General features: G+C 45.6%; 1 protein-coding gene across 1 annotated transcript; it reads right to left on the bottom strand.

Moving 5' to 3' along the window:
- DNAJC27 (DnaJ heat shock protein family (Hsp40) member C27) lies at positions 1-26,341 on the bottom strand. The gene is made up of 8 exons (XM_066594758.1): positions 26,214-26,341; positions 12,641-12,797; positions 9,636-9,718; positions 9,237-9,306; positions 6,763-6,927; positions 6,534-6,656; positions 5,767-5,927; positions 1-3,368 (listed from the first exon to the last, which is right to left on the bottom strand). Exons 2-8 carry the CDS (start codon positions 12,725-12,727, stop codon positions 3,236-3,238), a joined length of 822 nt encoding a protein of 273 aa, XP_066450855.1. The 5' UTR covers positions 12,728-12,797; positions 26,214-26,341; the 3' UTR covers positions 1-3,235.
- Positions 26,342-27,686: the final 1,345 nt, after the last annotated feature.

Below are 27,686 nucleotides of genomic sequence, written 5' to 3'. Positions count from 1 at the left end.
TTTACATGTAAAACCCGCGTGTTTTATGGGAGGCGGTGAAAACACAACACAAAATATACGAATGTAATAATACAAAACAAATAAAAAGAACCGCCTAGAGGGAAAAGAAAACCAAGCAGTGAAAGTGACTACATCTATTCTGCCAGCAAACCTGGCATTAACACTGGCTCCAGACTGAAAGGGGTTGCCAATAGTAGATGGGTAGAGTTTGCCATCCAGGACCCCCACTGATCATCTGTTTGCTGGGATGGTGCACTAATCCACTGACCTGATTTCTGCAGGAAGCGGACAGCTCCATTTCCACTGCAGTGGCCATACTTGGTATTGCAGGCCAAGTTGACACTGAGGTGAATTAGAACATGGTGTAATATCAAGTGTAGTCTCTGCAGTGGGAACAGAGCTGCCTGCTTAATGCAGAAAGCAGCTCAGTGCATGAGTGCACCATCACAGCAAACAGCTGATTGGCGATATCCCAGGCAGTGAACCCTCACCAATGTACTATTGATGGTCTACCCTGTAGACCATTAAAGGGGATGTACCAAAATCACAAGTTATTCCCTATCCACAGGGGTCTCTTCTCCCCCCATAGTGACATCAGAATCAATGGAGCACTGTCCGCATATGTGTGGTCAGCACTCCAATCATTTTAATAGGGCTGACGGAAACACCCAAATGCTTGCCGTTCGTGTATCTCTGTAGTCCCACTGAAAGTGACTAGATCATCACCAGCTCAATTCATTCTCCCCCTCACTGCTGGTGATGTGGAGTGGTGCAGTAACAGGGGGGCACGGGACCTCCGTTCTCAAGGTCCTGTGGATAGGGGAGAACTTGTCATCTTAGTGCAACCCCTTTCCTAGTTTAACACCGGACAACTTCTTAAATGTCAGATCTTCCGTCTTCATTATCCATTTTTTCCAGTTCATAATTTTTAAAGAACTATTCTGTTGGTACCTGGAAACCATCAACAAGCAGGTACAACCACTGCTGACTTATTTAGTCAATGCGCCACTATGTACGGTTTTGAGTGTATCATGGTGTCCTGCTGCGAATGGGGTAATGGCCTAATCGGCTCAGCAAAAAGCATACATTCCCTATCCAATGGCTTTCAGCAGTGGGGATCCTACTGATCCCTAAAGTGGGGAACCCCATGGCAAGGAGGAGTTTATTATGCCAGTCGGACATGTTGGCTATACAATTCCTCATTATCTCTGTTTCCCTGCATGCAAGCCATAAATAGAATACAAATACAGTTATAAGATCCATCAGCAGCAGATATCCTGCTTGTTGATGGTTTCCACCTAGCAGCAAACCAAAAAAGATGAACAGTGATTATAGCAGAATCAGGGGAGTGTGTGTAATAAATATTACATTATAGCTTCATCATAAATAATACATAATACAAAATACACAATATGGCCACATGGGGGCGCTAATGATTGGCATTCCCTTATATAGTGATGAAAAGCGGGTGATCTGGCCTCATTCCATACTCCAACTGCTGCGGAAATGAGACCCTCCCAGTCAGCCCCTCTGAGGACCCCAATAATCATAGATAGTTGATGGATTTGTATTAGAATCCTAATCTGAATTCACAATTCTGCAGACTTCAGAGCTGAAATCTCCCAGCATGCCCTGCTTGTTCACTGTCTGCACAGATCATGTTCTGAGACGTGCCATCCTTACAACAGAACGCTGCGCGGCCGTCTGATGTGAGCCAACCTGACCGCTCCCTGCATTGTGGATGCTTAGGGGTGTCTGACTACAAGCTTACTGACTGTTTCCAATAAACACCCTACACAACCCCAATGAGACAGCAGAAGGCCAGAAATGTCCCCATAGCCCATCATTATGAACCTTATAATCACACAGCTGAGCGCGATATTAATCCGAGACGCTCCGACCAATATCACGCTCGTAAACACGCAATGTTGTCTGCGAGTGCGATACGTTTTTTTAACTCGCCCACAGGAAATAAGGGGCGAATTTTACTGCAAAATCACAGAAAATAATAACATGCTGCAACAGCAAAAGTGCCCGAGTATATAGACCCACAGATTAGATCACAGGTGTAAATACAGCCTAAGCCAAGTGAGTCGTTTAGTGCCCCCTAGAGGGAGCAAAATGCATGGCTTTTTCATTAACCTATTTGCATCTCAAAGGGGTTGCAAAGGATGCAAACAGCGCCACACCTGTCCATGGGTTGTGTCTGGTATTGCAGCTCAATTCCATTAAAATGAATGGGACTGGGCTGCTATATCAGACACAACCTGTGGCCAGATGTGGCGCTGTTTCTGGGAGAAAGCCATTATGTTTTCCTAATCCTAGTGTTATTGGCATTTTGCTGCATAACTGTTAAATATGACGGCGTTTTCTATGTGTTTAGTGATACTGTCCCTTTAACTGTGAGGCCTCAGCATCGCCACCTAGTGGAAATTTATATGTATCCACTTTATTTACAATTTTTTCCATTGCATCTATTCCAAACCCACAGATACTCATAAATACCCCTACGGGATCTATAGGTGCCCGCTGTTATATATATATAATACCCACCCACACTGAGGGCCCCTTAAGAAGGGGAAGAACATAATACATAATGGTTACTTTAAAAACCATCTTCCTTTTATCTGCATTAACCAGAAAAGTGCCCGTTACTCTGCTAGCGCCACCCCGTTACTCCCCTGGTGCCACCTCGTTACTCTCCTGGCTCCACCCCGTTACTCTCCTAGTGCCACTCTGTTACTCTCCTGGCTCCACCCCGTTACTCTCCTAGTGCCACCCCGTTACTCTCCTGGCTCCATCCCGTTACTCTCCTGGCTCCACCCCTTTACTCTCCTATGGCCCCCACATTACTCTTTTGGCTCCACCCCTTTACTCTCCTATGGCCCCCACATTACTCTTTTGGCTCCACCCCTTCCAGTAGGACCAACGGAAGACTTAATAAAACAACGAACACAACAGCAAAATAACATAGGGAACCTGGCGCTACATGACCGGCTTGTGCTTATACGGCTAGAAGCACCCAAGCTGGGACAGCCGGGCTCCGCCTGTGCATAGATGCCACCGCTGTGAGCGGTGATGGAAGCGTCCACACTGTCTGCATGCAGCCGATACTGTAACATAAATATGGCGGTGTCCACAAGGGGGCGACGGGGCCCCCGGTACAATCTTTCAGTGCTGGGCGTGTCAGGGGGTCTCGGAACCTCGGAATGACTGTAAGCCGTATCCGCACACTTTATTTTATGTTCTTCAGTAACGCCGTCCGGGCGTTCACAACCGCCTTAAAGGCGTCTTCGCTACCTGGAGCGACGCATTTGTCCGGGTGAAGGAGCACGGCGAGCTTCCGATAGGCTTTGTTTACTTCTTCCCTACAAGGTGAAAAAGAGAGAAATGTAATAATAAAGCGGTTGATACAAAAGACTGCGCCAGAAGGCAGACAAAACAAACTGTAGCGCCACCTATTGATGTGGAGGAGTGGATATTCATTACAGTCATACCCTGATGGATACCACTACAGTCCTCTCTGTGTCAGTTTTCACTGCGTTTCTAGCATTCCATCCAAAAACTAGGAAGCGTTACATTTTTTGAACGACATGTTGGGTTCGTAGACCCGTCCGTAATACCGTAATACATAAGGTTGAGTGAAAGTGGCTTAATAGCTTTTCTGGAATGTGAATTATGAGGGCTGAATAAGTTTTAGAGAACGCAAAAAATGTCACATACACACATTTTCCATAATATGTATAACAAAATACCGCCATGGAATGGCAAATAGTACTGCCAGTCAGTGCCCCAAATACTGATGTCATACAATAGATAAATACTAACACCACCATACAGTGCCCACATACTGCCATCATGTAGTCCCGCACAATGATGACTTTCAGCATCCAAATAATAGTGCAATGTAATGCCAAAATAGTACTCCCATACAGTGTCTATATAACACCGACATAGGCAGCCCACGTAAAGTTTTAATACTTGACACTAGTTACCACATTACACTGCCACATAGTTCATACAGTACTAACAGAATTCACCATATACTGTAGTGCCTAAATAACATGTTATTATAACTAATGTTATCTTACCTGGTAGTCAATTACAGTACAAGAGGCTAATGGCTAAATTATAGGTGATCTAGGATAGTGAGGAGGCTCATAGATAAATCCCTGGTGGTCTAGGGCAAAGTCAGGGTGTAATGGTGAAACTACTGGTGGTCTAGGGCAGTGTTAGGAGGTAATAGTGAAATTCCTGGTGGTCCAGGGCAACATTAGGGGTTAATGATGAAATTACTGGTGGTATAGGGCAACTTTAGGGGTTAGATTCCTGGTGGTCTAGGGCAGTGTTAGGAGGTAATAGTGAAATTCCTGGTGGTCCAGGGCAACATTAGGGTTTAATTATGAAATTACTGGTGGTATAGGGCAACGTTAGGGGTTAATGGTGAGATTCCTGGTGGTCTAGGGCTGTGTTAGGAGGTAATGGTGAAGTCTATGGTGGTCTAGGGCAACGTTAGGGGTTAATGGTGAGATTCCTGGTGGTCTAGGGCTGTGTTAGGAGGTAATGGTGAAATCTATGGTGGTCTAGGGCAACGTTAGGGGTTAATGGTGAAATTCCCGGTGGTCTAGGGCAGTGAATGGCTCAATAGTTGAATGTCTGGTGGTTTGGAATGTTTCTGAGCTCCAGTCCTCCCAAAGCATAATTTTTTAGGATTTCTTTAATATTGTAGAAATAAAATAATTAGTGCCACTACATTGTAAATTGCCACTGGGCTTCTATGGGGTATTCTAAAGTTGTAACCTGTTAGGGGTACCTGAGGACTACAGTGGAGAAACACAGGTCTAGGGCACAGACTGCAATTTATGGCTTAATTCGTGGTGGTCCAGGTGGTGTAGTAAACATCTGGTGGTCTTTGGTAATGTAAGGGGGTCAGTATTCTAAGGGGGAGTGTAGAAGCAGGGTGGATGAAGAAGAGTTTAGATTAGGGAATATGATAAAAACTTGCTTTTAGGGCTTGCTTAAAGCTGTGGACTTTCAGAATTCACCTGACTGACAGGGGTAGCTCATTCCAGAGTACCGGTGCCGCTCTGGAAAAGTCGTGCAAGTGGGAGTGGGAGGTCTGGATTAAAGAGGAATTTAGTCTAAGGTCATTAGCAGAGCGGAAAGCATGGGTACGGTTGTAGGTAGATGAGGGAGGAGATACAGGGTGGCACAGCACTGTGGAGAGCTTTATGGATGAGAGTGAGGGGTATAAATTGTATTCTGTATTTGATGGGCAACCAGTATAGTGACTGGCACAGGGTGAAGTTATCAGTGTAGTGACTGGTACAGGGTGGGGGCATCAGTGTAGTGAAAGGCAAAATTGTATGTTCTAACCATGAATTTGTAGTGGTTTACAGATAGAACTCTGGTGGTCTAGGGTAGTGAGAAGGTTCATAGTTAACTTCCTGGTGATCTAGAGCAGTGGAGAGGTTCATAGCTAAATCACAGATGGTTTAGGGCAGTGAGGATGTTCATACATAAATCACTTGAGCTATTGAGCAGTAAGGAGGTTCACAGATGAATCCCTTGTGGTGTGCACAGTGAGAAAGTTCACAACTAAATCCCAGGTGGTCCAGGGCAGCGATAAGGTTCATAGCGAAATCCCTGGTGATCTAGGGCAGTGAGGAGGGTTCATAGAGAAATCCTATCTATCTATCTATCTATCACACACACATATATATATAAAATATATTCAGGATGATAGGCATTTCAGCCGCTCTTTACCTGGTGGCCCCCGGCTTCACCCCCAGCATGTCCCAGCTGTCCTTGCTGTTGCGAATCCGGCGAATAGAATCTGCTTGCTCTTTGGTGAACCCGATATTAATGGAGGACACGGGTTTCTTGCCACCGTTGTCACATAAGTCCACAATGGCTGAGTAAAAGGCCTGAGAAAAGAAGACACAGACCCTACTGAGAACACATCACATGCAGGTGCAGCAGAGCTGGGTTTGTTTTTGGACTATTTCTTTTGTATGCTTCATTTAAGCCAAGACAATGCAAATGGTTGTCCAGCAGTCCTACGTAACCCTACGGATAAGACACTGTAAGGATACTCTGAGGACAGATAATGTAGTAGATGTGATCTGCAGCCCTATGTAACCTCACAGATAACCCAGTGATAACTCTCTGAGGACAGATAATGTAGTAGATGTTCCCTGCAGTCCTATGTAACCCCACAGATAACACAGTGGTAACTACCTGAGGACAGAGAATGTGGTAGATGTGACCTGCAGTCTTATGTAACACCACAGATAACACAGTGATAATTCTCTGAGGACAGATAATGTAGTAGATGTTCCCTGCAGTCCTATGTAACCCCACAGATAACAGAGTGGTAACTACCTGAGGACAGAGAATGTGGTAGATGTGACTTGCAGTCCTATGTAACAGTACAGATAACATGGTGATAACTCTTTGAGTACAGACAGTGCAGTAGATGCTACATGCAGTCCTATGTAACACTGCTACCTGTGATCAGACTATGAGGGTACCTGGAACATCTCGTTGATTCCTTCTCCGCTTTGTGCCGAAGTTTCAAAGTAGAGGAAGCCCCTGCTCTCGGCCCAGAGCCGCCCCTCACTCTCGTCTACGCACCGATGCTTAGTGCAGTCGATCTGTAATGGGATACATAGTGACCTTAAGGGGGCGCTCTGTGTACACAGAGGTAAACTAGTATTCATCTCCCGATGCACCCAAGACATGGGATCGCTCGGCATGTACCTTGTTGGCGCAGACTGCAAACACGATGTTCTCGATGTTCCCCTGCGGGCCCAGTTCCTGCTTCATCTCGGACAACCAGGGGTCCAGACTGTCGAAGGAGTCCTTCAGGCAGACGTCGTACACCAGGATCACCCCCTGCGTGTCCTTGTAGAACTCGTTTCGGACCTTGGAGGGCGAGGCGAAACGCAGGAGGAGGGGTGAAGGCGCAAAACAGCAAATAAGGAGTTTGTACTAGTTACATTGGTGTCAAGCTGCTCCGCCCCCGCACATTCCCACAAGACCCGCCCCCGCGGTTACTACTCCTATTGTTCCATCATTGCTCTATGGGGGCTGCTTGTTTTTTGCAGGATGAACTCTAGTTTTCATTTATCCAATTTTTGAGAATATATATAATATTTTGATTACTTTTTATTCCATTATTTTTCTAAAGGCAAGATTTACAAAATCTGCAATTCTGGCCCGATTTATAGTTAGTTTTTTAATGGCACTCTCCGTGCGGTACGATTATTATGTTACACTGATTCTGCAGGCCAGTGTCATTATGGCAATACCAAGTTTACATGGGTGTTTGGTTTTTTTAACTTTTTCTTTAAATGTATTTTTTCTTTATCGCTGCATTCAAAGCCCCCGGACATTTCTCTTTTTTGCTAACGGTGCTGTGAAATGAGCTATTTTCACCATGTCTTTGTATTTTTTTCAGGACGTGCGTTGGACGGATTAAATAATGTACTAACGTTTTTCTCTGGGTCATTACGAACGCAGCGATACCACATGAGATTGTAAAAAAAATACATTTTTAAAACATAGTAAAGGTGGAAAGTTGTGGTTTTGACATTTTTTATTTTTATTACTTTTTTACTATTATATATTTATTTTTGTCCCACTAGGGGACTGGAATATCACCATATTTTATCATTCTTCTAATACACTGCTATACTTAAAGGGGTTGTCCCGCGCCGAAACAGGTTTTTTTTTATTCAATAGCCCCCCTGTTCGGCGCGAGACAAACCCAATGCATGGGTTAAAAAAAAAAACGTTTAGTACTTACCCGAATCCCCGCGCTGCGGCGACTTCTTCCTTACCTTAGCAAGATGGCCACCAGGATCTTCACCCACGATGCACCGCGGGTCTTCTCCCATGGTGCACCGTGGGCTCTGTGCGGTCCATTGCCGATTCCAGCCTTCTGATTGGCTGGAATCGGCACACGTGACGGGGCGGAGCTACGCGATGACGCATAGAAGGGGGCGGAGCCAGAACTCCGCTCGTGCCGAGACCCAAGAGAAGGGAGAAGACCCTTCTGTGCAAGCGCGTCTAATCGGGAGATTAGACGCTGAAATTAGACGGCACCATGGAGACGAGGACGCTAGCAACGGAGCAGGTAAGTGAATAACTTCTGTATGGCTCATAATTAATGCACAATGTACATTACAAAGTGCATTAATATGGCCATACAGAAGTGTATACCCCCACTTGCTTTCTCGGGACAACCCCTTTAAGTATAGCAGTGTATTACAAAACCTATGAAGCTCAGTCAGAGGCCAAGCCTCAAAAGGCCACAGTAGCTGGCAGACCCAGAGGCTATATTTAAGCCGCCGGGTATCATAGATAACCAGTGGGACCCCGTGATCACATTGCGGGAGTCTGATGGGTGACAGTGGGAGTCTTCTCCGCCTGTCAGCCTTTTACATGGTGTGGTCGCACTGACCGTGGGCATGTAAGCGATCAGTGTGACCACTGTTTGAGCAGGTGCCAGGCTGTTATCCAACAGCTGTGCACCTGCTCTTCCTGGCATAGGACACCCGCGCCAGTCTTCTGATGCATCCGCCGTCAAAAAAAAGACACTGCAGAAAAAAAGCCCCTTAAGCTGTCAAATGATGTATGGGCGGTCGTTAAGGGGTTAGTAGTTGGAGTGATGACTGTTAATAGCAGCATTCATAGCAGCCATGAAGGCTTTTTAGGAGGCGCCCGGCGGCTATGGCAACCGAACAGCACCTCATAATATCTTTTGGGAGAGGGGAATGGATGAAGGTAAACAAAAACACCAATACTTTTTACTAAACTTCATTAAAAACTTTTAAAATATTACTAATTTTACCACTTAGGATGTAAAAGCAGCAATCGTTGGATCGCCTACATAATGCTTTGGAATATGGAGTACAACAAAGTGTTACAGCCTGTTAAACTGACAAGTTGGCCTAAACTCCGCCCCTTTTTACGTCCGCCCACGACAATGATGTGATCATGAAACGTGTCAGCTTTCTACTCAAAACAGCGCCACAACTGTCTGTGGTTGCATCTGGTATTGCAGCTTAGTCCCATTCACTTTAATGGAGCAGAGCTGCAATACCAGACACAACCTATAGACAGATGCGGCGCTGTTCCTGGAAGAAAGCAGCTGCGTTTTTCGAATTCTAGACAACCCTTTTAAGGGGGTAAAATTATAATGTATTGACCCCCGTATCCTTATACTGTACCTCGTAGAAGAACGGGTGGCCGGCCATGTCGAATATATTAACTTTGATTTCTCGTTCTCTGATTAGCACTCTGAAAAACGAAAGGAAAGAGAGAGCGATCAGATTCAGAGGCGATGGTGAGGCTTTCATGCTTCGGGCCGATCAGTCACCATAGAATATGGCCGCCGCTCGGACAATCATGTAAAATATACCCATATAATTGGATCTGATGATGTCATCATGTCCCCGTTGTATGGGACCCGCCCCCTTTACACCTCTGCTTTCAAAGGAGGATATGTAATTTGGCCAGCAGATGGCGGCCTCACACCGTGTGCCGCTGTATGAAGTATAGACCACTCCTTTAAATGGTCGCCGTATTCCCCGGCTTTACAGACAGGTTATGGAGGATTTGATACTTACTTAGTGACCCCGTAATCGATCCCGATGGTCGTCTGATACTTGGGGACGAATCTCTTTTCGCAGTAACGCTTTATGATGCAGCTCTAGGGGGAGGAAATAAATACGCATTAGTCCTGTGTCCCCGGAGCTGCGCTCTTAGATTCTGCTGCATGATGAATACAACCAATGACACGTTAAAGGGCCGGTACACCTAAAATCCACATAAAAATTTACATGCAATCCGCAGGTGGATCCCATTCGATAGAGCAAGTCCCCATGTGGCTTTGTATAAACTAACGCGCAGACTTCCATTACCGTGACTTGTACAGTAAGGGGATGTTCACATGGCGAAATCATCTGCCGAATTTTTCACGTGGATTTCGCTTCTAAACTGCGGCAAAAATCCACAGCTAACCTGTGAATTTTGATGTGGACCCGCATGCAGATTTAACCCCGTGGGTGTGACTACACTGCAAAATTCGCCACAGACTTCTCAGGGTGAGACTTGTCTGCTTTAATAATCCGTGTCAAAATCCGCATCTTCTTGTTGTGGTTTTTGGCGCGGATCCGCACACAGATTTTCCCCTGGCGGTGTGCGAAATCCGCGCACTTCTTTTCAGTTTCCACATCGGAATTTCATACGTGCGTTGTGATGCCCTCTCTGGCAGCCTCGGGAGCCTTGATCTGCAAAAGTGATACGGCGGAAGCGTCGTAAACTCTATGGCGTAGTCGGCAGAAACACATGACCTAGCCACGTGTCCCTGAACAGGGAGAGCCGCCCCCCCCCCCCTTCCATTATCGGGTGAGGGCTGATCTTCATGCGGAAGACTTTGCACCTGCAGACTTGGACGATTGGGGGTAGGGCCACCAGGCTGCCCTAGTCTTGAAAGAGGGTCCCCTTTTGTGCTCCTGTGTAGTCATCTTGTCTTGTGTCCATTGCCCGTACACGCCTCGTGGGCTGGAGCGGCAAAAGAATCGGAAAGAAGATTTCTTCCTCATTTGATCCTTTCCTCTTTTAGCCCTCTTCTGGGGAAGGAGCGTGCTCTTTCCTCATGTAGCTTCCTTAAATATCTTGTCCAGTCTGACTCCGAAGATTAAGCCAGAGCATAGGACAAGAATCCACAGACGCTGCTGACGCCCGGGCCAGGAATTTCATGGAATCCAAAGAAGCTGCACATAAAAACTTCCCGGCCTGAATGATGTTGTCTGCCACGTCTGGCAGGGTGTCCGAGAGTATACCTTGGTGTAATTGTTTGGCCCACGCCACGAAGGCCTTACTGACCCACGTAGAGGCAAAGAGGGAACACGGCGCCTGCTGCCCCAGAGGTAGTTCTAGATAGGGTGTCTATCTTCCTGTCTCGCGGATCGGAGAGCGATGCCACGTCGGCCATTGGTAGGGTGGTGTGCTTGGCCAAGCAAAACACCGGAGGATCTATTATAGGCGAGGAAGACCACTTTTTTCACCAGGTCTTCTGCAAAAGGGCACAAAATGTCCGAGGACTTGCCGGGCCCCTTGTAACGTTTGTCGGGAATCTCCCACTTCTTAGCCAGGATTCCCGCAAATTTCTCATGTGGAGGTAATAACTGAGGAGAACGCCTATGCCGTCTAAACGATACGGCTGCAGCGGTTGTTCCGGCACGTGGAGGGTCATCAATACCTGAGGGGGACGTGGAGCCCGATAGTTCCCTTTCCGACCAGCTGCTGTCCCTGGACGACGCTGAAGGCCTATAAGCTCGGGAGGTAGAGGACTGAGATGCGGACGAACGCCGGGACTGAGAGGATCGAGCTCTCATACGTGGCCCGCTACGAGAGGACTCCCGAGAAGGGGAATTTTTTTTTTATCCCTATCCAGCCTATGTAAAATGGCTGCCGATGTGCTAGCCAGGCCAGACATGTCGCGGCAAGAGAGCATGCCCATTTAGGTTTGACCCGAATGAGCGCGCACTGTCAGCACCAGGGTTCCCGCACTCACATTACATGGGCATGGCCTAAACTAGGCCCAAGCCAGGACCTGAATTTTGTACCTCCATCGTCTGGCACCTTCAGGTGGAAAGCTGCCAAGGGGGACACCGCCATCATCCACAAAGTCCACCTGACCTGCGGCAGCCGCAGACATGCGGCAACACCTCGGCCGTCCGCCATAAGGCCTCCTCTGTGCCTTTCAGCACAGAAAGAGAGCGGGGCCTGGAAGGCCTTAAAAGCCGGTGTCTAAATTAATGGGCGTAGCGCCGCAGCCATCCTGTCGCCAACAGCGCCGCAGTATGCAGTGGGTGCCCCGCTCCCACAGGGACCCCAAGGGCAGAGAAGGATTACACTCACTTACATTATATCCACCTCTTCCCTGGAGATCCGGTCCATAATCCATCCTCAGCCGTGTCCCACTGTCGGCATGGCCTCCCTCCACCTGCGGTGTTCCCCACCGCACTTGCTGTCATGGAGGATGGGCGTTGCTCCAGAATGGGGAACCCTATGGCTGGCGAGCTATGCCCTATTGTGCTAGACATGATCGTGCCACCTTTACTTCAGTGGGTCGGGTGCAACAGCATGGCAGAGTCCCCGTAGTGTTCGCCCTCCCCGTGGGAGGACAGGGAGAGACCTGTCTCCTACATTCCCACAAATCCATAAGATTCCGGACGAACCGCACACTAACATGTCTGCAGGCACTAAGCTAAAGCCTGATTCGCTTGGTGCTTGCAGGAGGGTATAGCTGGTAGGAGGAGTTAACATTTTCTGCTTATTGTCGCCTCCTAGTGGCAGGAGCTATACCCACGGTCTTAACTGTGTCCCCCAATGATACGGACAAGAACAATACAGACTACACCCTGTTATAAGACCTTGGGGTGACTCTGTCAGAGCTCTGCATGCACCACGGACACTTGATCCCCACATCTTTCCTGCTACCGTTGTCCCAGGCACAACACATAACCACACCGTGTGCACTACAACCCCCAGCAAGCCCCTGTATGACCATACTATACACATTATACCGCTGATAACGATACATCTCTCGGCGGCCGCCTCTTACCTTGCCCACCTCGGCGTTGCCCATACTGATGACCTTGATGCGCAGCGCCTTGCGGTTCTCCTTCCTCTTCTGTAAGTTGGTCTCCATGGCTGGGTGCAGTGAGATCGGGGGCTCAGCGGTGTGTGGTGTGCTACACGCGTGTCACATGTATACTAACCTGTACAGGACAAAAAGACATATGTCACACTATACACTGTATCTATAGGGTTCAATGCTGGATATCCTGTATATTGCATGGTATCTACAGAACTGAGCACTGTATATCCTGTATCATATGTTGTATCTATAGACCTGAGCACGGTATATCTTATATAATACACTGTATCTATAGGACTGAATGCTGTATATCCTGTATATTGCACTGTATAGAGCTGAGCGCTGCATACACTGTATATTACACTGTATCTATAGACCTGAGCACTGTATATCCTGTATAATATGCTGTATCTATAGACCTGAGCGCTGTGTATCCTGCATATTATAGTGTACTTTAAGAGCTGAACCCTGTATATACTGTATATTACGCTGTATCTATAACATAGTAACATAGTTTGTAAGGCTGAATGAAGACAATGTCCATCTAGTCCAGCCTGTCTATCCTCCTGTGTTGATCCAGAGGAAGGCAAAAAACCCCAAGAGGCAGGAGCCAATTAGCCCTTTTGGGGGGAAAATTCCTTCCCGACTCCCTAATGGCAATCAGACTGTTCCCTGGATCAACCCCTAATATTTCCTACCTGCCTGTATACCCGGATTAACAATTAACCTTAGATTTATATCCTGTCATATCCTTCCCCTCTAGAAAGACATCAAGTCCCCTTTTAAACTCCTCTATATATTTTGCCATCACCACATCCTCAGGCACACCACATCCACAGTCTAACTGCTTTTACAGTAAAGAACCCTTAGAGCTGAGCGCTGTATATTACGCGGTATCTATAGAGCTGAGCGCTGTATATTACGCGGTATCTATAGAGCTGAGCGCTGTATATTACGCGGTATCTATAGAGCTGAGCGCTGTATATTACGCGGTATCTATAGAGCTGAGCGCTGTATATTACGCGGTATCTATAGAGCTGAGCGCTGTATATTACGCGGTATCTATAGAGCTGAGCGCTGCATATTATGCTGTATCTATAGAGCTGAGCGCTGTATATTATGCTGTATCCATAGAGCTGAGCGCTGTATATTACGTTCCATAGAGCTGAGCATTGTATATTACGCTGTATCTATACAACTGAGTGCTGTATATTACGCTGTATCTAAGGAGCTAAGTGCCATATATGACGCTGTATCTATAAAGCTGAGCGCCGTATATGATGCTGTATCTATAAAACAGAGCGCCGTAAATGACGCTATATCTATAGAGCTGAGCGCCGTATATGACACTGTATCTATAGAGCTGAGCGCTGTACATTACACTGTATCTATAGAGCTGAGCGCTGTACATTACACTGTATCTATAGAGCTGAGCGCTGTATATCGCGCTGTATCTATAGAGCTGAACGCTGTAAATCGCGCTGTATCTATAGAGCTGAGCGCTGTATATCGCGCTGTATCTATAGAGCTGAGCGCTGTACATTATACTGTATCTATAGAGTTGAGCGCTGTACATTACACTGTATCTATAGAGCTGAGCGCTGTATATCCTGTATCTATAGAGCTGAGCACTGTACATTACGCTGTATCTATAGAGCTGAGCGCTGTACATTACGCTGTATCCGTAGAGCTGAGGGCTGTATATCGCGCTGTATCTATAGAGCTGAGTGCTGTATATCGCGCTGTATCCGTAGAGCTGAGGGCTGTATATCGCGCTGTATCTATAGAGCTGAGTGCTGTATATCGCGCTGTATCCGTAGAGCTGAGGGCTGTATATCGCGCTGTATCTGTAGAGCTGAGCGCTGTATATCGCGCTGTATCTATAGAGCTGAGCGCTGTATATCGCGCTGTATCTATAGAGCTGAGCGCTGTATATCGCGCTGTATCTATAGAGCTGAGCGCTGTATATCGCGCTGTATCTATAGAGCTGAGCGCTGTATATCGCGCTGTATCTATAGAGCTGAGCGCTGTATATCGCGCTGTATCTATAGAGCTGAGCGCTGTATATCGCGCTGTATCTATAGAGCTGAGCGCTGTATATCGCGCTGTATCTACAGAGCTGAGCGCTGTATATCACGCTGTATCTATAGAGCTGAGCGCTGTACATCACGCTGTATCTAGAGCTGAGCACTGTTTATTGCGCTGTATCTATAGAGCCTAGCGCTGTATATCGCGCTTTATCTATAGAGCTGAGCACTGTATATCGCGCTGTATCTATAGAGCTAAGCGCTGTATATCGCGCTGTATCTATAGAGCTGAGCGCTGTATATCGCGCTGTATCTATAGAGCTGAACGCTGTATATCGCGCTGTATCTATACAGCTGAACGCTGTATATCGTGCTGTATCTATAGAGCTGAACGCTGTATATCGCGCTGTATCTATAGAGCTGAGCGCTGTATCTGTAGAGCTGAGCGCTGTATATTATGCTGTATCTATAGAGCTGAGCGCTGAATATTACGCTGTATCTATAGAGCTGAGCGCTGTATATTACGCTGTATCTATAGAGCTGAGCGCTGTATATTACGCTCCATAGAGCTGAGCATTGTATATTACGCTCTATCTGTAGAGCTGAGCGCTGTATATTATGCTGTATCTATAGAGCTGAGCGCTGTATATTATGCTGTATCTATAGAGCTGAGCGCTGTATATTATGCTGTATCTATAGAGCTGAGTGCTGTATATTATGCTGTATCTATAGAGCTGAGTGCTGTATATTATGCTGTATCTATAGAGCTGAGTGCTGTATGTTATGCTGTATCTATAGAGCTCAGTGATGTATATTATGCTGTAGCTATAGAAGTGAGCGCTGTATATTACGCTGTATCTATAGAACTGAGCGCTGTATATTACGTTGTATCCATAGAGCTGAGCGCTGTATATTACGCTGTATCTGTAGAGCTGAGTGCTGTATATCCTGTATCTATAGAGCTGTGCTGCATATTACGCTGTATCTATAGAGCTGAGCGCTGTATATTACGCTGTATCTATAGAGCTGAGCGCTGAATATTACGCTGTATCTATAGAGCTGAGCGCTGTATATTACGCTGTATCTATAGAGCTGAGCGCTGTATATTACGCTGTATCTGTAGAGCTGAGCGCTGTATATTACGCTGTATCTGTAGAGCTGAGCGCTGTATATTACGCTGTATCTGTAGAGCTGAGCGCTGTATATTATGCTGTATCCATAGAGCTGAACGTTGTATTTTACGTTCCATAGAGCTGAGCATTGTATATTACGCTGTATCTATACAACTGAGAGCTGTATATTACACTGTATCTATAGAGCTAAGTGCCGTATATGACGCTGTATCTATAAAGCTGAGCGCCGTATATGACGCTGTATCTATAGAGCTGAGCGCTGTACATTACACTGTATCTATAGAGCTGAGCGCTGTATATGATGCTGTATCTATAGAGCTGAGTGCTGTATATCCTGTATCTATAGAGCTGAGCGCTGTTATTCGCGCTGTATCTATAGAGCTGAGCGCTGTATATTACGCTGTATCTATAGAGCTGAGCGCTGTATATGACGCTGTATCTATAGAGCTGAGCGCTGTACATTACGCTGTATCTATAGAGCTGAGCGCTGTACATTACGCTGTATCTATAGAGCTGAGCGCTGTATATGACGCTGTATCTATAGAGCTAACCGCTGTACATTACACTGTATCTATAGAGCTGAGCGCTGTATATTACGCTGTATCTATAGAGCTGAGCACTGTATATTACGCTCCATAGAGCTGAGCGCTGTATATTACGCTGTATCTATAGAGCTGAGCCCTGTATATTATGCTGTATCTATAGAGCTGAGTGCTGTATATTACGCTGTATCTATAGAGCTGAGTGCTGTATATTAAGCTGTATCTATAGAGCTGAGTGCTGTATATTATGCTGTATCTATAGAGCTGAGTGCTGTATATTATGCTGTATCTATAGAGCTGAGCACTGCATATTACGCTGTATCTATAGAGCTAAGTGCTGTATATTACGCTGTATCTATAAAGCTGCGCGCTGTATCTATAGAGCTGAGTGCTGCATATTACGCTGTATCCATAGAGGTGAGCGCTGTATATTATGCTGCATCTATAGAGATGAGCGCTGTATATCGTACTGTATCTATAGAGCTGAGCGCTGTATATTACGCTGTATCTATAGAGCTGAGCGTTGTTTATTACGCTGTTCCTATAGAGCTGAGCGCTGTATATTACGCTGTATCTGTAGAGCTGAGTGCTGTATATTACGCTGTATCTGTAGAGCTGAGTGCTGTATATTACGCTGTATCTATAGAGCTGAGCGCTGCATATTATGCTGTATCTATAGAGCTGAGCGCTGCATATTACGCTGTATCTATAGAGCTGAGTGCTGCATATTACGCTGTATCCATAGAGGTTAGCGCTGTATATTACGCTGCATCTATAGAGCTGAGCGCTGTATATCGTACTGTATCTATAGAGCTGAGCGCTGTATATTACGCTGTATCTATAGAGCTGAGTGTTGTTTATTACGCTGTATCTATAGAGCTGAGCGCTGTATGTCGCGCTGTATCTGTAGAGCTGAGCGCTGTATATCGCGCTATATCTGTAGAGCTGAGCGCTGTATATCGCGCTGTATCTATAGAGCTGAGCGCTGTATATCGCGCTGTATCTATAGAGCTGAGCGCTGTATATCGCGCTGTATCTATAGAGCTGAGCGCTGTATATCGCGCTGTATCTATAGAGCTGAGCGCTGTATATCGCGCTGTATCTATAGAGCTGAGCGCTGTATATCGCGCTGTATCTATAGAGCTGAGCGCTGTATATCGCGCTGTATCTATAGAGCTGAGCGCTGTATATCGCGCTGTATCTATAGAGCTGAGCGCTGTATATCGCGCTGTATCTATAGAGCTGAGCGCTGTATATCGCGCTGTATCTATAGAGCTGAGCGCTGTATATCCCGCTGTATCTATAGAGCTGAATGCTGTATATCGCGCTGTATCTATAGAGCTGAGCGCTGTATCTGTAGAGCTGAGCGCTGTATCTGTAGAGCTGAGCGCTGTATATTACGCTGTATCTATAGAGCTGAGCGCTGTGTATTACGCTGTATCTATAGAGCTGAGCGCTGTATATTACGCTGTATCTATAGAGCTGAGCGCTGTATATTACGCTGTATCTATAGAGCTGAGCGCTGTATATTACGCTCCATAGAGCTGAGCGCTGTATATTACGCTCCATAGAGCTGAGCGCTGTATATTACGCTGTATCTATAGAGCTGAGCGCTGTATATTACGCTGTATCTATAGAGCTGAGCGTTGTTTATTACGCTGTATCTATAGAGCTGAGCGCTGTATATTACGCTGTATCTGTAGAGCTGAGTGCTGTATATTATGCTGTATCTATAGAGCTAAGTGCTGTATATTATGCTGTATCTATAGAGCTGCGCGCTGCATATTACGCTGTATCTATAGAGCTGAGTGCTGCATATTACGCTGTATCCATAGAGGTGAGCGCTATATATTACGCTGCATCTATAGAGATGAGCACTGTATATCGTAGTGTATCTATAGAGCTGAGCGCTGTATATTATGCTGTATCTGTAGAGCTGAGCGCTGTATATTACGCTGTATCTATAGAGCTGAGTGCTGCATATTACGCTTTATCCATAGAGGTGAGCGCTGTATATTACGCTGCATCTATAGAGCTGAGTGCTGTATATTACGCTGCATCTCTAGAGCTGAGCGCTGTATATCGTACTGTATCTATAGAGCTGAGCGCTGTGTATTACGCTGTATCTATAGAGCTGAGCGCTGTATATTATGCTGTATCTGTAGAGCTGAGTGCTGTATATTACGCTGTATCTATAGAGCTAAGTGCTGCATATTACGCTTTATCCCTAGAGGTGAGCACTGCATATTACGCTGCATCTATAGAGCTGAGCGCTGTATATCGTACTGTATCTATAGAGCTGAGCGCTGTATATTACGCTGTATCTATAGAGCTGAGCGCTGTATATTATGCTGTATCTATAGAGCTGAGCGCTGTATATTATGCTGTATCTATAGAGCTGATCGCTGCATATTACGCTGTATCTATAGAGCTGAGTGCTCTATATTACGCTGTATCTATAGAGCTGAGTGCTGCATGTTACGCTGTATCCATAGAGGTGAGCGCTGTATATCGTACTGTATCTATAGAGCTGAGCGCTGTATATTACGCTCCATAGAGCTGAGCGCTGTATATTACGCTCCATAGAGCTGAGCGCTGTATATTACGCTCCATAGAGCTGAGCGCTGTATATTACGCTCTATCTATAGAGCTGAGTGTTGTTTATTACGCTGTATCTGTAGAGCTGAGCGCTGTATATTACGCTGTATCTATAGAGCTGAGCGCTGTATATTACGCTGTATCTATAGAGCTGAGCGCTGTATATTACGCTGTATCTATAGAGCTGAGCGCTGTATATTATGCTGTATCTATAGAGCTGAGCGCTGTATATTACGCTGTATCTATAGAGCTGAGTGCTGTATATTATGCTGTATCTATAGAGCTGAGCGCTGTATATTACGCGGTATCTATAGAGCTGAGTGCTGTATATTAAGCTGTATCTATAGAGCTGAGTGCTGTACATTACGCTGTATCTATAGAGCTGAGCGCTGTACATTACGCTGTATCTATAGAGCTGAGCGCTGTATATTACGCTGTATCTATAGAGCTGAGCACTGTATATTACGCTCCATAGAGCTGAGCGCTGTATATTACGCTGTATCTATAGAGCTGAGCCCTGTATATTATGCTGTATCTATAGAGCTGAGTGCTGTATATTACGCTGTATCTATAGAGCTGAGTGCTGTATATTAAGCTGTATCTATAGAGCTGAGTGCTGTATATTATGCTGTATCTATAGAGCTGAGTGCTGTATATTATGCTGTATCTATAGAGCTGAGCACTGCATATTACGCTGTATCTATAGAGCTAAGTGCTGTATATTACGCTGTATCTATAAAGCTGCGCGCTGTATCTTTAGAGCTGAGTGCTGCATATTACGCTGTATCCATAGAGGTGAGCGCTGTATATTATGCTGCATCTATAGAGATGAGCGCTGTATATCGTACTGTATCTATAGAGCTGAGCGCTGTATATTACGCTGTATCTATAGAGCTGAGCGTTGTTTATTACGCTGTTCCTATAGAGCTGAGCGCTGTATATTACGCTGTATTTGTAGAGCTGAGTGCTGTATATTACGCTGTATCTGTAGAGCTGAGTGCTGTATATTACGCTGTATCTATAGAGCTGAGCGCTGCATATTATGCTGTATCTATAGAGCTGAGCGCTGCATATTACGCTGTATCTATAGAGCTGAGTGCTGCATATTACGCTGTATCCATAGAGGTTAGCGCTGTATATTACGCTGCATCTATAGAGCTGAGCGCTGTATATCGTACTGTATCTATAGAGCTGAGCGCTGTATATTACGCTGTATCTATAGAGCTGAGTGTTGTTTATTACGCTGTATCTATAGAGCTGAGCGCTGTATGTCGCGCTGTATCTGTAGAGCTGAGCGCTGTATATCGCGCTATATCTGTAGAGCTGAGCGCTGTATATCGCGCTGTATCTATAGAGCTGAGCGCTGTATATCGCGCTGTATCTATAGAGCTGAGCGCTGTATATCGCGCTGTATCTATAGAGCTGAGCGCTGTATATCGCGCTGTATCTATAGACCTGAACGCTGTATATCACGCTGTATCTATAGACCTGAGCGCTGTATATCGCGCTGTATCTATAGAGCTGAGCGCTGTATATCGCGCTGTATCTATAGAGCTGAGCGCTGTATATCGCGCTGTATCTATAGAGCTGAGCGCTGTATATCGCGCTGTATCTATAGAGCTGAGCGCTGTATATCGCGCTGTATCTATAGAGCTGAGCGCTGTATATCGCGCTGTATCTATAGAGCTGAGCGCTGTATATCGCGCTGTATCTATAGAGCTGAGCGCTGTATATCCCGCTGTATCTATAGAGCTGAATGCTGTATATCGCGCTGTATCTATAGAGCTGAGCGCTGTATCTGTAGAGCTGAGCGCTGTATCTGTAGAGCTGAGCGCTGTATATTACGCTGTATCTATAGAGCTGAGCGCTGTGTATTACGCTGTATCTATAGAGCTGAGCGCTGTATATTACGCTGTATCTATAGAGCTGAGCGCTGTATATTACGCTGTATCTATAGAGCTGAGCGCTGTATATTACGCTCCATAGAGCTGAGCGCTGTATATTACGCTCCATAGAGCTGAGCGCTGTATATTACGCTGTATCTATAGAGCTGAGCGCTGTATATTACGCTGTATCTATAGAGCTGAGCGTTGTTTATTACGCTGTATCTATAGAGCTGAGCGCTGTATATTACGCTGTATCTGTAGAGCTGAGTGCTGTATATTATGCTGTATCTATAGAGCTAAGTGCTGTATATTATGCTGTATCTATAGAGCTGCGCGCTGTATATTACGCTGTATCTATAGAGCTGAGTGCTGCATATTACGCTGTATCCATAGAGGTGAGCGCTATATATTACGCTGCATCTATAGAGATGAGCACTGTATATCGTAGTGTATCTATAGAGCTGAGCGCTGTATATTATGCTGTATCTGTAGAGCTGAGCGCTGTATATTACGCTGTATCTATAGAGCTGAGTGCTGCATATTACGCTTTATCCATAGAGGTGAGCGCTGTATATTACGCTGCATCTATAGAGCTGAGTGCTGTATATTACGCTGCATCTCTAGAGCTGAGCGCTGTATATCGTACTGTATCTATAGAGCTGAGCGCTGTGTATTACGCTGTATCTATAGAGCTGAGCGCTGTATATTATGCTGTATCTGTAGAGCTGAGTGCTGTATATTACGCTGTATCTATAGAGCTAAGTGCTGCATATTACGCTTTATCCCTAGAGGTGAGCACTGTATATTACGCTGCATCTATAGAGCTGAGCGCTGTATATCGTACTGTATCTATAGAGCTGAGCGCTGTATATTACGCTGTATCTATAGAGCTGAGCGCTGTATATTATGCTGTATCTATAGAGCTGAGCGCTGTATATTATGCTGTATCTATAGAGCTGATCGCTGCATATTACGCTGTATCTATAGAGCTGAGTGCTCTATATTACGCTGTATCTATAGAGCTGAGTGCTGCATGTTACGCTGTATCCATAGAGGTGAGCGCTGTATATCGTACTGTATCTATAGAGCTGAGCGCTGTATATTACGCTCCATAGAGCTGAGCGCTGTATATTACGCTCCATAGAGCTGAGCGCTGTATATTACGCTCTATCTATAGAGCTGAGTGTTGTTTATTACGCTGTATCTGTAGAGCTGAGCGCTGTATATTACGCTGTATCTATAGAGCTGAGCGCTGTATATTACGCTGTATCTATAGAGCTGAGCGCTGTATATTACGCTGTATCTATAGAGCTGAGCGCTGTATATTATGCTGTATCTATAGAGCTGAGCGCTGTATATTACGCTGTATCTATAGAGCTGAGTGCTGTATATTATGCTGTATCTATAGAGCTGAGCGCTGTATATTACGCGGTATCTATAGAGCTGAGTATTGTATATCGTACTGTATCTATAGAGCTGAGCTCTGTATATTACGCTGTATCTATAGAGCTGAGCGGTGTATATTACACTCCATAGAGCTGAGCGCTGTATATCGTACTGTATCTATAGAGCTGAGCGCTGTATATTACGCTGTATCTGTAGAGCTGAGCGCTGTATATTACGCTGCATCTATAGAGCTGAGCGCTGTATATTACGCTGTATCTATAGAGTTGAGCGCTGTATATCGTACTGTATCTATAGAGCTGAGCGCTGTATATTACGCTGTATCTGTAGAGCTGAGCACTGTATATTACGCTGTATCTGTAGAGCTGAGTGCTGTATATTACGCTGTATCTATAGAGCTGAGTGCTGTATATTACACTGTATCTGTAGAGCTGAGTGCTGTATCTATAGAGCTGAGCGCTGTATATTACGCTGTATCTATAGAGTTGAGCGCTGTATATCGTACTGTATCTACAGAGCTGAGCGCTGTATATTACGCTGTATCTGTAGAGCTGAGTGCTGTATATTACGCTGCATCTATAGAGCTGAGCGCTGTATATTACGCTGCATCTATAGAGCTGAGCGCTGTATATTATGCTGTATCTATAGAGCTGAGCGCTGTATATTATGCTGTATCTATAGAGCTGAGCGCTGTATATTACGCTGCATCTATAGAGCTGAGCCCTGTATATTACGCTGTATCTATAGAGCTGAGTGCTGTACATTACGCTGTATCTATAGAGCTGAGCGTTGTATATTACGCTGTATCTATAGAGTTGAGCGCTGTATATCGTACTGTATCTATAGAGCTGAGCGCTGTATATTACGCTGTATCTGTAGAGCTGAGCACTGTATATTACGCTGTATCTGTAGAGCTGAGTGCTGTATATTACGCTGTATCTATAGAGCTGAGTGCTGTATATTACACTGTATCTGTAGAGCTGAGTGCTGTATCTATAGAGCTGAGCGCTGTATATTACGCTGTATCTATAGAGTTGAGCGCTGTATATCGTACTGTATCTATAGAGCTGAGTGCTGTATATTACGCTGTATCTGTAGAGCTGAGTGCTGTATATTACGCTGCATCTATAGAGCTGAGCGCTGTATATTACGCTGCATCTATAGAGTTGAGCGCTGTATATTACGCTGCATCTATAGAGCTGAGCGCTGTATATTATGCTGTATCTATAGAGCTGAGCGCTGTATATTACGCTGCATCTATAGAGCTGAGCGCTGTATATTATGCTGTATCTATAGAGCTGAGTGCTGCATATTACGCTGTATCTATAGAGCTGAGTGCTGTATATTACGCTGTATCTATAGAGCTGAGCGCTGTATATTACGCTGCATCTATAGAGCTGAGCCCTGTATATTACGCTGTATCTATAGAGCTGAGCGCTGTACATTACGCTGTATCTATAGAGCTGAGTGCTGTATATCGTACTGTATCTATAGAGCTGAGCGCTGTATATTACGCTGTATCTATAGAGCTGAGCGCTGTACATTACGCTGTATCTATAGAGCTGAGCGCTGTATATTACGCTGTATCTATAGAGTTGAGCGCTGTATATCGTACTGTATCTATAGAGCTGAGCGCTGTATATTACGCTGTATCTGTAGAGCTGAGCACTGTATATTACGCTGTATCTGTAGAGCTGAGCACTGTATATTACGCTGTATCTATAGAGCTGAGTGCTGCATATTACGCTGTATCTATAGAGCTGAGTGCTGTATATTACGCTGTATCTATAGAGCTGAGCGCTGTATATTACGCTGCATCTATAGAGCTGAGCCCTGTATATTACGCTGTATCTATAGAGCTGAGCGCTGTACATTACGCTGTATCTATAGAGCTGAGTGCTGTATATCGTACTGTATCTATAGAGCTGAGCGCTCTATATTACGCTGTATCTATAGAGCTGAGCGCTGTACATTACGCTGTATCTATAGAGCTGAGCGCTGTATATTACGCTGTATCTATAGAGTTGAGCGCTGTATATCGTACTGTATCTATAGAGCTGAGCGCTGTATATTACGCTGTATCTGTAGAGCTGAGCACTGTATATTACGCTGTATCTTTAGAGCTGAGTGCTGTATATTACGCTGTATCTATAGAGCTGAGTGCTGTATATTACACTGTATCTGTAGAGCTGAGTGCTGTATCTATAGAGCTGAGCGCTGTATATTACGCTGTATCTATAGAGTTGAGCGCTGTATATCGTACTGTATCTATAGAGCTGAGTGCTGTATATTACGCTGTATCTGTAGAGCTGAGTGCTGTATATTACGCTGCATCTATAGAGCTGAGCGCTGTATATTACGCTGCATCTATAGAGCTGAGCGCTGTATATTACGCTGCATCTATAGAGCTGAGCGCTGTATATTATGCTGTATCTATAGAGCTGAGCGCTGTATATTACGCTGCATCTATAGAGCTGAGCGCTGTATATTATGCTGTATCTATAGAGCTGAGTGCTGCATATTACGCTGTATCTATAGAGCTGAGTGCTGTATATTACGCTGTATCTATAGAGCTGAGCGCTGTATATTACGCTGCATCTATAGAGCTGAGCCCTGTATATTACGCTGTATCTATAGAGCTGAGCGCTGTACATTACGCTGTATCTATAGAGCTGAGCGCTGTATATTACGCTGTATCTATAGAGCTGAGTGCTGTATATCGTACTGTATCTATAGAGCTGAGCGCTGTATATTACGCTGTATCTGTAGAGCTGAGTGCTGTATATTACGCTGCATCTATAGAGCTGAGCGCTGTATATTACGCTGCATCTATAGAGCTGAGCGCTGTATATTACGCTGCATCTATAGAGCTGAGCGCTGTATATTATGCTGTATCTATAGAGCTGAGCGCTGTATATTACGCTGCATCTATAGAGCTGAGCGCTGTATATTATGCTGTATCTATAGAGCTGAGTGCTGCATATTACGCTGTATCTATAGAGCTGAGTGCTGTATATTACGCTGTATCTATAGAGCTGAGCGCTGTATATTACGCTGTATCTATAGAGCTGAGTGCTGTATATCGTACTGTATCTATAGAGCTGAGTGCTGTATATTACGCTGTATCTATAGAGCTGAGCGCTGTATATTACGCTGTATCTATAGAGCTGAGCGCTGTATATTACGCTGTATCTATAGAGCTGAGCGCTGTATATTACGCTGCATCTATAGAGCTGAGCCCTGTATATTACGCTGTATCTATAGAGCTGAGCGCTGTACATTACGCTGTATCTATAGAGCTGAGCGCTGTATATTACGCTGTATCTATAGAGCTGAGTGCTGTATATCGTACTGTATCTATAGAGCTGAGTGCTGTATATTACGCTGTATCTATAGAGCTGAGCGCTGTATATTACGCTGCATCTATAGAGCTGAGCGCTGTACATTACGCTGTATCTATAGAGCTGAGCGCTGTACATTACGCTGTATCTATAGAGCTGAGCGCTGTATATTACGCTGTATCTATAGAGCTGAGTGCTGTATATCGTACTGTATCTATAGAGCTGAGTGCTGTATATTACGCTGTATCTATAGAGCTGAGCGCTGTATATTACGCTGTATCTATAGAGCTGAGCGCTGTATATTACGCTGTATCTATAGAGCTGAGCGCTGTATATTACGCTGTATCTATAGAGCTGAGCGCTGTATATTACGCTGTATCTGTAGAGCTGAGTGCTGTATATTACGCTGTATCTATAGAGCTGAGCGCTGTATATCCTGTATCTAGACACCTGCTATATACTGCACACAGGTCTATAGTCATATCCAGGGTATCATAGACCAATTATATGTACAGCTCTGAGCACCCCATACCCCGTATCTTACATATTCTACACGACATGCATCCCCCATACATGCTGGACTATAGGGGCAAAGGGGGCTCTTACCTTCCAGCGTAGGCTTCCCCGTTGGGGGTCGCTCAGCCCCCAGTCGCCCCCTGATCTTTGTCATGTGACCACTGCTACAGCAGCACCGACCGGGGCACTGGGCGGGGAAACATGACGTCATCCCTAGCAGCAAACAAACTGGTAACGATTGGGAGGCGTTCCTGTGGTTTTCTCCGCCTGTTAGTAGTTCAGACGTACACGCCCCATACATGATCGGAACTACATTACCCGGGATGCTTTGCTGTCATGCGCAGTGCATGAAATGGTAACCTAGCAACAGAGCCGAAATTTCGTCAGGATAGATCGTATTGGGTAAAGAACCATTGAAGACGTCACGTCCACGTGACCAAATTGTGTGGGAGGAGCCCGCTGGAGATGTTATAAATATCGCTGTGCCCGCTGGATGGCGCTCTTTATCGCACTTCTGGTTTGTAGGTTTTTCGAAATGAACTATTCATAAGCCACGCCTCTGGGGGATTTTGGGGTGATGTATGGAGGATGATGGGAGTGATGGTGTGAGGGGGGTGTATTACCTGCAAAATGCATTTTGTGGTGACAATTGCATTTGAAGGGTTCAGGAGATGTGAGGGGCGGGGTGGCGGCCTGCATGTAGTCCCCGGATGCCAGGCTGCAGGAAGTAGTCCCCGGCGCAGCATGGCGCAAAACCCATCAACTTCTGAACAAAAGGAGGAACTGTTGGGGCGTGCTGAGCATGGCGGGAGAAATGTGTAGAGCGGGCGCCAGTGACCCCCTTAATGGCCTGAGTACGAACAATACCCCCGTTAGTAGTCACAAATGTAGTAATAACCAATAAAGTGGCCCCCATAGTGGCTGCAGTAGTAAGAGTGCCCCCGCTAGTGGTCCTTGTAGTAATAGTAACCCCTACAGTGGCTCCATTAGAAATGGTGCCCCCAGTACTAATAGTGACCCCCATAGTGGCCACAGTAGTAACAGTCCCCCCCGTTGGTGGTCTCAGTATTAATAGTAACCCATATAGTGCTCCCAGTAGTATCAATGCCCCTGTTGGTGGTCTCAGTAGTAATAGTGACTCTCATGGTGACCCCAGTAGTAACAATGCCCCCGTTGGTGGTCTCAGTAGTAATAGTGACCCCCATGGTGCCCACAGTAGTAACAATGCCCCCGTTAGTGGTTCCAGTAGTAATAGTGACCCCAATGGTTCCCCCAGTAGTAACAATGCCCCCGTTGGTGGTCTCAGTAGTAATAGTGACCCCAATGGTGCCCCCAGTAGTAACAATGCCTCGTTGGTAGTCTCAGTAGTAAGTGACCCCCATGGTGCCCACTGTAGTAACAATGCCCCCATTGGTGGTTTCAGTAGTAATAGTGACCCCATGGTGCCCCCAGTAGTAACAATGCCCCCGTTGGTGGTCTCAGTAGTAATAGTGAGCCCCATGGTGCCCCCAGTAGTAACAATGCCCCCGTTGGTGGTCTCAGTAGTAATAGTGAGCCCCATGG

This window comes from Eleutherodactylus coqui, chromosome 1, assembly GCF_035609145.1.
Source record: "Eleutherodactylus coqui strain aEleCoq1 chromosome 1, aEleCoq1.hap1, whole genome shotgun sequence".
Classification (NCBI taxonomy): Eukaryota; Metazoa; Chordata; class Amphibia; order Anura; family Eleutherodactylidae; genus Eleutherodactylus; species Eleutherodactylus coqui.
This window is presented reverse-complemented; position numbering and strand designations above follow the sequence as displayed.